The following is a 12,608-nucleotide window of genomic DNA, read 5'->3' as shown; positions in this document are numbered from 1 at the left end:
GGTATTTACTGGGCTTTCTGCATATTCTAAAAAGATTTGTATTGGGATGGGGGGGAGGAAATACAGGAAGAAAATATTCCTGTCTGAAATTGAAAGCTTTGGTGCATCCATGTGTACATTTTAAAATACTTCTTCACTTAAAACATTTGTTTTCAGGTCACTTTTCCTGTAAATGATAACATATATTATACACAAATTTCATTAAAATGCTTTTAGATACATAGAAAAGTTTAGCTATAGTCAAAATAAGAGAATAATGACAAAGCAACCCCCCGGAAATTACAGTATTAAGAGAACATTTACTACCTGGAAATTTTATGTAAATATTTGATCTTTAAAAATCATGTTTCAGAATTGGTTTCATTTCCATGGATTTTATGTATCAGAAGTAATGTCAGTTGATGGAAATTTCTCATAGGCATCCTGTAAGTGGGGATCTAGTAGTAAGCAGTAAAAAAAAATTATTAGCATTTAACACCCTCCAGGGAAAGATTTCAGAACATTTTTATGAATACCAAAGGATTATGTGTCAACATCACAACAGGTACTAAAAAGACCTTATCACTATTTTCTTGACTGTCCTTATCCTATACGTGATGCAACAAAGAAAACTATACTCCCTTGCCTAGTTTCAACTCTTGAGTTTTCACAGGCAGTCTGGTATGCACAAGAACCAAAATGAATCAGAAGCTGTGTGAGAATTCAAACCAAGCATTAAAAAAAAAAATGGTGCTGACAAAATAATCCAGCTCATTCACATCCTCTCCTCCACATGCTCTTCTATTTCTGCTTCCAAAGGAAACTAGGAAGAAGCACAGAAAAGTCTACACAGCGTTTTGAACCAAACTAAAGTTAGAAAGGAGAAACCCTAATAGAAGAAGCGAAACCTCAAGATACCTCGCCCAAAGAATTTAGGCTGATATGATCAAGGCCAGGAGAAAAGTCACCTGAATTCTCAGTTCGAGTTCTGCTGCCAGTTCACACTGTGGAAGATCTGCAAGGTTCTGTTCTTCAAGTTGTCTCATCTGTAAATGGTACTTGTCTGGCACTAGGTTTATAAGTGAAAAAAGTTTCAGAATATATTTGAGGAATACCTCTCTAATCAAGAGTGCTGTTGTACTCCCAGAATTACCAAGTACAGTGTATTTACCTCCTGTGCAAACAGTTTCTCAATTATACTGGAGACATTTATTCCCCTCACCCAGTCTGTAGAAACAAAGAACAAGCAAGCACTTAGCAAAAGCTGAGGTTCTTTCATCCTCCTGGGTCTCTAGTAGTTGCACAAACAGGTTACTCCTTGCACCTACAAAAACATAATTTTTCTCAGGCATGGCAATATGCCAGGCCTAGCTGTACCAAACTCATTAGTTTAAGGTTCCCTTTTAATCTGTCTGTCTGAAAGATCAACTAAAGATTCCTCAAGTAGCATTAAAGAATTTTCCTGCCCGCAGCTTTTCATGAGAGGAATCTTGTTGCTTATTTGTCATCTGTTGCAATGCCTGACTTGACCCACTTCTCCCCTCTTATGCTATTGGAAGGACTACTCAAGAAGATTGCAATGTACTTGAACTGTTCTGCTCACAACTTTCCTGTGGACTTATTATGGCTTTCTCCATATATTGATAACCCAACACCATGCACAGAAAAGCAGAGGGTTCTACCATGGACTGCGAGAAATGTAAAGGACATTTTTGTGATTGCTTAACCAACCCCAAATTGTTAAAGAGTAGTTTCAACTCAAAACAATGGCCATTTGGAGTCCAAGAATTTTGCCAGGACCCCTCTGCTATCAGAGTAAGTATTCAATCTAATAAAGCACTCCAAAATCACTTACAGCCAAAGCTACTCTTCCATGCTCTAAATGGTCTTTTATCAGAAGTACAGTGTACAGTTCAAATGTTGCATGTTTCTCTCTTCTTGTTAGCACAGCAGCTGACTTTATGAAGAAGTGACACACTCTATTTTCCACAGAATAAGCTTCCAAATATTAGTGTCTCAAACAAGAAGAATTAGTTCCTAAAGTTAGTAGGAAGTCAAAAGATTGTATTCACACCTAATCTGGGAACTAAATGTTTTGGTACAGAAATATTGCATTTCTTTGGTGTCTCTGTCCTCATCGATTGTAATATTGAGGCTGCAGCTGAAGCCCTAAATTAACATGGAAAGAGGGGTAGGAAAGAAAATACAGCAGATTCCATTTCTACTTTGATTTCTCTTTTGGATTCCTGCTTTAAGATGTCAGTGAAGTTTGTTGAAAGAAAGAAAAAAAATGTGGAAAAAATGGTGAATCACCGAAGATTACTAGTGCTTGAGAAAATGAAAGATTTTTGAAGCCAGAAGATACAAGAAGTGTGGCCAGAGACAAGAGAAAGGGGCTTGCTGGCCACTGCTTGGTCTTTATTCTCTGGGGAAATCTAGCTCCTATTTTTGTTTTTTCTTTCTACAACATGGAATCATTGGATTATCATATGGCTTGCCCAGTGAATAGTTATCATTCTCTAATAAATATTACCACACAGAAGGTGACTGTTGTTTTTATACATTATCAACTGTAAGGAGCCTTGATTCTACTAAAGCCAGTAGAGCCAAATCACATCAATTGACCGCGTAGCTTTTAGAAAGTTAAAAGTGTACTGAACATTTACACATATAAAATATTTTAAAAGCTGTGTATGCTTATTTTAAATATGTATTATATTTAGCAATAAAGCTGGTAATGGAAGATGAAATTATATAATGGCTAGCTCTCAATTAAATCTTTCCATGGCTTGCTCCATCAGCAAGTTATTTATCCCGCTTTGCAGAGATTTTCCAAAATTATGTCATATCGTTATGTATGTGTAACAAAGCTCGGGAAAAACAGCCACATCAAGTTACTTTTTGAATAATCCAGAGAAAAATGGTTAGAGATTCATGGCACATAAGCAGTTAAGATTCTCTTCCCGCTAGTTAGCAGTTACTAAAGAAAACAGATCTCAAATATTGCTGCTAGCACTTCTTGGAGGTTGGTCTGATTTTCTTCTGCTAGTTAGTGGAGTTTTTGCTCTTTACAAATAATAGTGTTGCAACATCCTGAATTAATTATCGTCTTTATCCTGTTTGAGATGCAATCCAAAAATACACCATAACAAAATATGAATGCTATTGTTAAATCTTCTTAAACCTATGTTAATGCTCCTTCTGCTTACTCAAGTATAGTAGATTACAGTTAACAATTATGCAGTCATAACAATGACCAATCTGTCCATCTCTACGTCACCTATTCAAGCACCTTTGTGACTGCAGGCCAGGCATCCCTAACTCTTGCATTCAGCTAGCAGAGTAGCTGTATTAGCCAAGACCTCATTACAAACATTTATGTCTTGACTGGTTTTTGCAGGCTGCAGTAAGCTACCATACCTTCCATGGCTATACCAGCTGACAGGGCCCAAACTACCTAAGTATGTTTGTACAAGCTCTAATAGGGCTGCTGGACAGACACCCCTTGCAGAACAGCAGCAATTTATGGAACAACCTTCTAAGGAAGGCAAATATTTCATTTGCTTGAATAATTCATAAATACAATCTTAAAAGGAAACATTTCCATAATGAAAGCAAACAAACTGGAAAAGAAAAGGCTGCTATTTAAAAAAAAAGTTAAGCATTCAAAATCATTCTACTTGTGAAACAAGTTAACAGTTTTTTCCCCATAAGAAGCAAAACCGATATGAGTAAATTCTGCCTACTGCATTAATTGACACACACAGAATATTTATTCAGAAAGACCAAGTAGGTGCTAAAGGAGTACAAGGCAACCACAAATTAAAGAAATAGTTATATTCTGGAAAGAAAAGGACAACCCATTTGCATGGTTATCTGAAACAGAACTCTTTGCAATTAGCAAAGACAAGAGTTAGCAGAAAGTCAGTTGGCACAAGATTTAAGGACTTATTTCCCATTCATTTAATTAAATATCAGAAACTCTTCAAGGACACCTATCTATTCAGTCTTAACCTTCTAGAATTCTCGTCCTTTCCCTTTACAAATCTGAGCAGCCAAATGAGAAGATAATTCATGCATCATGTTTCACTTCTACCCAAGGTTTCCATTTTTCTTAACTAAAACTTACACCCTGTGAGGACTTTTTTTCCTGTTAGTCTTGGTCTGAATCACTTTGGAGCCTTCTGCATCCTAGACACCTGCAAACAGCAAGACATTTTGTATATTTTTGCAAGTGTTTCCCTTCGCTGAATTCAAGACAACAGGCTGAATGGGTAGAAATTTCTGCAAGAGTCTGTAAACACTCACACAGGACTGGCAGAGGTAGCTGCGTGCCTAGTTCAGAGACGGCAGCTCCCAGCTTAGGATAATCATATGATCTTTTTAATAAGACGTGTTCTAAGGAGGGGAAAAAAGAAATCTTGCTTGGTTTGCAGTGCTCAGTCTTCCATATGTGCTATTTTTGCCCTCTGATTTAAAGAAGATACATTACTGATTTAAATGACTGTTTACATGAGGAACAGAGTAAAACAAATAGTTTAGCAAATCCTAATAGGTTTACATCTATTTGCATATAGGTAACTATGGAAAGTACTGGTGAGGAACAAATACATTACAGAAATTAAAATAATTTTTAAAAACAGAGTCAAAAACATTAAGGAGCTAAATTCAGTGCATAGTTTATTTGCAACAAACTAGCTAACCAGCTCTAACTGTAATTACATCTGATAAATCAGAAAGAAACAAATTAAATTAGGAATTCCTAATCCTGTGAGAGAAAATTCAATAGGGCAGTTTTAAAAATTGAGACCGATTGCAATGAATATGCCTATATTTTATTTAAATAAATAAACTATTTTCTCTGTATAAAAGTTGGAAAGGCTTAAGTTTATTAAAACATAAGCCACAGACATTATAGCATATAAGAAAAGTGGTGTCAAAGAACAAAGTCCAGATGAAATTGTGAATCTGCTGCATAGAAAATAATCCACCTGCACTTAGCTGAGTCAGGAGAGAAAGGAAGCAGACACAGCTACTTATTTCTACTGAGAGTTCTTTGCTTTTCAGCATGCTCCACAATTTTTTCTTCTACATAAAGTCCCTTTCGCTTTCTTACTGCATTCATGTACTTGCGGGCCTGGTTCTCTGAGTCTGCCTTTTCTCCAAAGTGCAAATATTCTTCCTCAGTGGTTGGTACCCAGAACGGGTCACTTGAAATGATCTATAAAAAGGAAAAAAAAAAAAAAGTTAAGTACTGTAAAGGTTTATTAGTACATTTCAGGTAATCAATCTCTGAAGTAGAGCAATATGCAAGTAGAGCAGACAGAGGTTTCTGGAAAGCCTGCAATTAGCTATTTAAGCAGAAAACAAGAGTTAAGATACACGAGGTAGCATTTGCCATAAGAAGCCCACAATAGCTTTTCAAATTCAGTTGCACTTATCTGCATACGAATTTTTTTTTTTAAAGCAAACAATGCCAAATAACATTCAGAAAATTCTCAGTTTTCAAGAAGGAATTCCTTATTTAGAATATTATCACACTATGATTTGATCAGAATTTATAAGAACTGAAGGTTTCTGCTCATTTCTGTGCCTTGTGTTCTTCAATCCCTATGAGTTGGACAGATGGTTTAAAAATCATTGTTTCTGGTGCTAACATATTTAGTAGAGCTGTTCTTGCAGCTTAATATCTCAGGGGCCCTCCTCTAGAAGAGATTTCAGATCTAACATGATCAGAGAATAACTGGACATGTCTTTATCCCCAGTTCATCCTATATACCCCGCACTTCTCAGACTACCATAGAGAGGATGCCAAAGATGCAGTTATCTTACAAGTCTTTAAAACCTTTCCTCATTTCATCCTGCACAGCAAAGCTACAACATTTTTAGCTCCCCAAGAAAGTCTAAAAAGACTACATAGATTTCACACAAATTTTAGGCTTAATGCTTAATTAGCTAGCCAAAGATAACAAATTATTCTGTTACTGTTAGTGACTCTCATATTACTTTAAGAAGTTTTAGGTTTCCAAGTAAATGTTTTAAGACCGAAAGAAAAAGGAGGACCCCCCTTTTCAGTTCTAAGCTCCTAAGAATCCACCTCAGTTCTACTCCTATGTTAAACTGTTGCAGGCACCAGAAATTACTCTTAAATCATTACGAGTGATCATCAAGTCTTAAGCTCATATAGCACTTATGTGTGATCAAATCTGGGAAATGCTCCCTAGTGAGCTGATGTCTGGGTGACCAACCAAAATTGTATAGAGTCATAGTCCTGAGATTTAACCTTCCTTCCCATTAGTGGACAATTAACTATAAAACAGAGAACAAAATACTGTAGTTAATGAGCATGAAGGAACTTCGTGAAAAACAACAAGATCACCTTCCAAGGATGCTAAACATGAGCATTAAGAAGTGATAAAATTAACCATATTATGTTACCCAGGTTCTGTTACAAATTTCAGAAATACTTATTTCACTTAAATGATTGTAGATTTTCCTCATACGATGCAGTAACAAGTAATATATTTTTACTAAAAAAACGAAGGTAATACTGCATCCATTTCTTAAACAAAATCCTCATGGAAAAAGGAGAACGGACAAGTATTAGTTACTGTAAGAATCATAATAGTTATGACAATAATTGAGGACATCACTCTAATAATTTCTGAAATATATAATATTAGCACTAACAGCTGACAAGGAGGGAACAAACTTCCCTAAACTACCAATTTTAGCTTACTGTTATAAACCTTTTCTAGTGTTACAGGCGACTTCTTCTGACAAATACTTTTAATTACCACACGATATTTCAAACCAAGAAAAATTTCTTATAGCTTAAGTTACACAAACTAGCAAGAATAGGAATTAAAAAATGATGACTTAAGGGGGATAATTTTCCCCAGAAACATCAACAGCTGTAAAGTCCTAATTTAATACCTCATGTTAAATAACACCTAACACAATCAAGCAAATTACACTTTATGGGGAGTTAGGAAAATTACTACGGCAGAAGTTGGCTATTTTGTATTAGGTAACATTGTAGGTTTAATCCTGCAAAATAGTATGTTAAGCCCCTAAACCAACAAAAATAGTTCTACTTTGTTACAGTTAAGTATATACATAGTCCTGGTAAATTAAGTGGAATATTACACATCTGCTGAAAGTGACAGCCGATCTCAATTATTTAGGTGGGAAATGACTACGCATCGGGTTGTCTGGCTGAAAATCAAAAATCAAGCGGAGCTCAGAAATAAACAGTATGAAACTTAGCTTTCCAAATGTTTCTACATTTATTTTTAACATAAAAGTAAGGATTGTCTAACCATAGAAGAGTCTGCCTGAGTCATACCCATTCTGATGTCTTGTACAGGGCCTTACAATGCCTAGAAACTTAAAGGTGATTCCTTGACAGCTTACATTAATGAAAAAAGAATGGTCCCCACTCTTGGAGAGCTTGAAAGTTTTACCATTATCTTATGCATTAGAAATAAAGAAAAGGGACAATGAAGACTACTGAGGTTTTTCCAACTTTTGGGCAAAATTTGCATGTTGACTTGCTGAAGTTGTAGTGATGTTCATACTGAACATCTTAATGATGGAAAAACACCAGGGACTTCCCCGTTCATGATCTGTCTAAAGAGCTGAACAAACAAAAATTTAAAAGTCCAAGAACACATGAATAAGAAAAGGTTATTCATGCTCAATGGATTTGCTCCAGACCGTACTGCTAAGGGAGATTATAGAGCTACAAACTATGATAACTTAAAAGGCTGTTACTATCCCCTTTGATGAAGTTTTTTTTACATTAGCAAGAAATCTAACACCCAGAAGTTATGCCCAGAGAGAAACAGTGAAACAGTGGTTCTTGAAGAATGAATACAACAGAGAAGTCCAAAAGTATACAAACTTGAACTTACAGATCTAATCTACCTGTAAGTATTTAGATACTTGTGCTGGTTTGGCTGGGATAGAGTTAATTTCCTACACAGTAGCTAGCATGGGGCTGTGTTGTGGATTTGTGCTGACAACAGTGTTGATAACACAGGGATGGTTTAGCTCCTGCTGAGCAGCGCTTACACAGAGTCAAGGCCTTTTCTGCTTCTCACCCCACCCCACCCGCGAGTGGGCTGGGGGCGCACAGGGAGTGGGGAGGGGACACAGCCGGGACAGCTGACCCCAGCTGACCCAAGGGATGTCCCACGCCCTGTGACCTCGTGCTCGGCGTATAAAGCTGGGGGAAGAAGAAGGAAGGGGGGACGTTGGAGTGATGGCGTTTGCCTTCCCAAGTAACCGTTACGCGTGATGGAGCCCCGCTTTCCTGGAGGTGGCTGAACACCTGCCTGCCCATGGGAAGCAGTGAACGAATTCCTTGCTTTGCTTTGCTTGCGTGTGTGGCTTTTGCTTTACCTATTGAACTGTCTTTAGCTCAGCCCATGAGTTTTCTCACTTTTAACCTTCCGATTCTCTCCCCCATCCCAGAGGCGGGGAGTGAGTGAGCGGCTGGGTGGTGCTTAGTTGTCAGCTGGGGTTAAACCACGACAATACTGTAGTGATGGATGCTTAAGAAAATTCCCACGTTTGACAGACCAGCTCTTTCAATAATTTATGAAAGACTTGTTCTGCTAATGTTAATTGAAGTTTTGCACTGGACACTTTTTCCACTGATGATAATTCTTTATGCTTCAACAGGTATCTCTAGCTGTCAGGAAAGCCAACATAACAGGAGGCTCGAATGTATGTACTATTTAGTAGCCAGCAAGGATAAACCTGCAAACTTACTGCAGCACAGGGCTACAAAATCCTGAGTGAACCTTGTACTGCTACATGATGCAGAGTAGCACTGTAAAGAGACATAAATTAGGTTTCAAAAGCCACTTCAGTACCCACAGGTGCTAGCTTTGCTTCTCAACCCATCTAAATAATTCAGGCACTACATACTGCTTCTAGAGCAAGTTAGGGTGACATTTGAAAATTTCTGTTAGAGTATCATACCTGTCCGAATGGTGTGGACACACTGCAAAAGATAAGGTTAACTAGAACACACTATTTGAATTACCACACCATGGTAAGTAATGAGAAAGAGCAAGCCAGATCTACTGAGTCAGCTGGAACTTGGGGCATCTCCTTTAAGAAGTCAGCAAATAGTCATGTTAACGTAACCCTAATATAACTACACAGAGGTGTTACTGACACAGCGATACAAAATACAAGAAGTTTTCTTTTTTCAAAGTTCTGATTCCGTAAGTGAAGGTGAGGGCACAGACTAGAGTGTCCCTCTTCTATTCACATCATATTAATGAATCAAAGCAAATGCATATAGCAAGTAGCATCCATCATTCCCCATACTCTGCGAATACAGTGCAAGCAAGCAAAAGGAAAAAAACTTTTCTGTACAATGGTCCAAAAGCATTATCATGAATTTGCTTACAATAGTAGCTGTCAGAATGGTGAGCCTGGGTTTCCTGGAATCAGAGTTGAGAAGCTTTTTAGAGCCTCAGCAATTGTTTGTATTCATGGGAACCGCACAGGAATGACTCCTGGAATCTGTGACAGAAATTGAATTTTTGTCTGGATGAAGTACTAAATGATTAATTAGATTCTAAATGGACCAATCCTTCTGGAATATGATGTAGCCATTTAACAGAGGGCATTTACTGTGGATCCTGGAAAACCCACAGGATCAAAGCAGAAAACACACCCATAAGCATTATTTATTCTATGTTGCTTGTTGCTTTTAATTTAAAATTATTTAGATATTTCCACATACTAATTTTTCAGTACAAACCTAAAATACATAGCCTAAGATTCATTTTAAAAACAGAAATGTGATAGTATCTTAACAGTGCTTTTCAAAAAGTTACACTCCTAAACAAAAACTTTAATCAAAATAGAACCAGCAATTCAAAATATCATGCCTTTCAGAGCTGAAAATCTTTAAGTGACTCAAGCAATTCAGTTACCCTTCTATCAGAGGTCTTTAGTCCACCTTTCTCTCATTCTGCCTGTGTGCCATGTGTGCCTGGGAACCACTGAGCAGGGGTGACAAGAAAATTATCACGGCCAAACTGTTTATACCCCAAGTTTAGCAGATGTCAAGAGGAACCAATATTAGGAGAAAGACACTGTAAAACCAATGACATGATGATACAAACATTATGGTAAAGTATATTTTAAAATACCACCATACTGTGTGTGATTTGACAACTAGAAAATTCAGCGTATCTTTTCTTCAGGAACATTTGTTAGGACTTGCGAATTTTTCCTTATAACAGCATAAACTAGCCACAGCCTATGCTTATTTATTATTCAACACCAGAATAATGTGATGGGGACAACAGTAGCCTTAACTGCAAACAGCCCAGAATGAACCCATGACTACTCCTCCAAAGTGTCCATGACACAGCAGCAAGACAGCCACTGCTTCCTAGTTAACACAACCGAATATTTCTACACTACATCTGCAAGGCTCTTCTGAAAACAGTTTCTTTTAAAAAGTGAATTATAAATCAAGATTTCTGCAGTGGATCACTGGACTAGCATTTAATTTATTAGAGAACAAGTATTTTCTCTAAATGCAGCCATATAAAATGCAACACAGTAAAATGAATTAGTGCACAGCAGCTGATAGAATTCTTAAATCTGTTATTGCAAATGCAATTCTTAAGTGATGGAAATGTTCCTTAATAGTATTGTTTAACAATATCTTCATTGATCTACTTTATAAAAGTCCTGTGTGATATAATTTGTTTGAAGTATGACTATAAGCAAATCACTAGAATCCCATTATACTTAAAAGAAAAAAACCAGTCAAATCCATGCTGAAGAGCGTGTTCCATAGCTCACTGCAGAACTACGAGCCCACTCTAGGTATAAATAAAACAGTGTTCATAATGAAGTCAACTGGGATTAGGTATTTGAAAAGAAGTGAATAGATTACTTTAAATACTGTAAGTGCAAGGGTATTCTTGAGAAAAAGAAATCATTCTAAAGCAAGATGTTTCATTAAATATCACAACTATTCAAACCAACACACCCAAACAATGAAGTCTCATAAGACTTGTTTAGTAACAGCATGCAGAGTAGCACAGGCAAAGCAGCTGTTGTTTTCTCTTAGCCTAACCTACACATTAATTATTCAAACAATAAATGCCTGTATCTTTATCAGAGACATAATCCGAATACCTGTAATAAAAATACATCTAAAATACATAAAAATACAAATACTATGAGCGTACTATATTAATACTGAAAGACAATACAGTGTGTACTAAATTCTGCAAATGATTATGTAAGCTAATCAAACTTTTCAGTAAGATTTGAGTTAGAACAGATCACTTATAATTCAAGAGAACTTGGAATTTTAAGTCTTAATTTGGAGATGATTTATTATTTGCATTTCAGTGGCACCCAGATGGCTCCAACAGTGATCTGGGTCCCATTGTCTAGTGTGTTTCACCAAACGATGGTATGAAACAGTCTCTGCCTAAGGCAGCCTGATTATGCAAAACAAGGTTGAGAGAAGCATAAAAAGCAAACAGAAGGGATCTGCCTAGTTCATCCAAAAGGTCAGGCAGATCTGGGAACACAGCCATGTTCCTAGTAGCATTTCCCCTACTGGTCCTTACTGCCTGGTGAGGACAGAAAATGTCTTTTGAGCCAAATATCATCAGTGGGGAAAATGCTTTAGTTGGACCATGAATAGAAAGAGCAGTCTTACGCTGTCCAATGAAGATTTTGAGACCAGCAAGCAACATTATGGCCTTTGTGAACTGCTTAATAAGAAATCCCAAGAACCGCTAAATTCAGTGTGATTGGGCACTACCAGAGGCAGCCCTTAGCATGCCAGGAAAAACATTATGCCAGAAGCTTTTTTTTCAAAATAAATTTCAAAAGAACCATTATGCACAATTTCAAAGATGATACAGGCTTCAGCATATCAGAATCCTTTCTGCCTTAGAAAAAACGATGCTAGAAAGATACTTGAAGAACATTCACAGTTCAAATGGTGCCCATCACTTAGTAACAACAGACTATGCAACTAAAAGGGTACAGCTGATATGCATGTCTTGGATGTCTGAAGCAGCCCTGTCAAACGGAAATTACCTCTACCTTTCAGGTAAAATGACAGAACTTTGCAGAGGTTTATGTGAAACGTGACCCCGAAAAACTTATCTGCTGGGTTTTCAGTAATATGCTGGGTAATGCTGTAAAAGCGCTTCTGCACTGAGCATAACCAAACAGTGCAAGGCCATTTGGATACTGGCAGTGTGCTTCCAGAACAGAGAACACCAGGCAGGGTACTCAGTAAGACTGAGGTCAGGTGGACTGGGGTGGGCTCTGAACAGGGCCTTGTACATCTCTGGGATGCAGAGCAGGGGCAGGGAGGAGATGACAATCTCAAAAGTGGATAGAGGCTAATTTCTTGACTGCACTCCTCCTGTGACCTCAGATCCAGAAAGACCCATTATCTCAGTAAGTAAGGCCTTCCTTGAGTATCACACACAGGGTAATGCAGAGGTCCGCAAGTGACTGGCCGACTCCTGTACTTAACCCAAGCAGCCACAGAGTCAGGAAAGCAGTGCTGGCAGCGCAGCAGCGCACTACTGCCTAACACATACCGTGACAGTGCC

General features: G+C 37.6%; 1 protein-coding gene across 4 annotated transcripts in view; it reads right to left on the bottom strand.

Annotated features, from left to right (window-relative positions):
• Nucleotides 1-4,835: 4,835 nt before the first annotated feature.
• Nucleotides 4,836-12,608, bottom strand: part of EFL1 (elongation factor like GTPase 1) — an 83,582-nt gene continuing 75,809 nt past the window's right edge. For 3 of the 4 annotated variants that reach the window (XM_082321919.1, XM_082321918.1, XM_082321920.1), the window contains exon 20: nt 4,836-5,200. In XM_082321919.1, coding sequence (XP_082178045.1) covers nt 5,012-5,200 — 189 coding nt within the window. In that variant the 3' untranslated portion in view covers nt 4,836-5,011. Of the gene's footprint in view, nt 5,201-9,406; nt 9,523-12,608 lie in introns of all 4 variants that reach the window. The other variant, XR_014229199.1, reaches the window with a different exon arrangement.

The sequence above is a fragment of the Platalea leucorodia genome (genome assembly GCF_965183815.1).
Source record: "Platalea leucorodia genome assembly, chromosome: 9".
In the NCBI taxonomy this organism is placed as follows: domain Eukaryota; kingdom Metazoa; phylum Chordata; class Aves; order Pelecaniformes; family Threskiornithidae; genus Platalea; species Platalea leucorodia.
The sequence above is the reverse complement of the archived record's forward strand: the minus strand, read 5'-3'. Positions and strand labels throughout refer to the sequence as shown.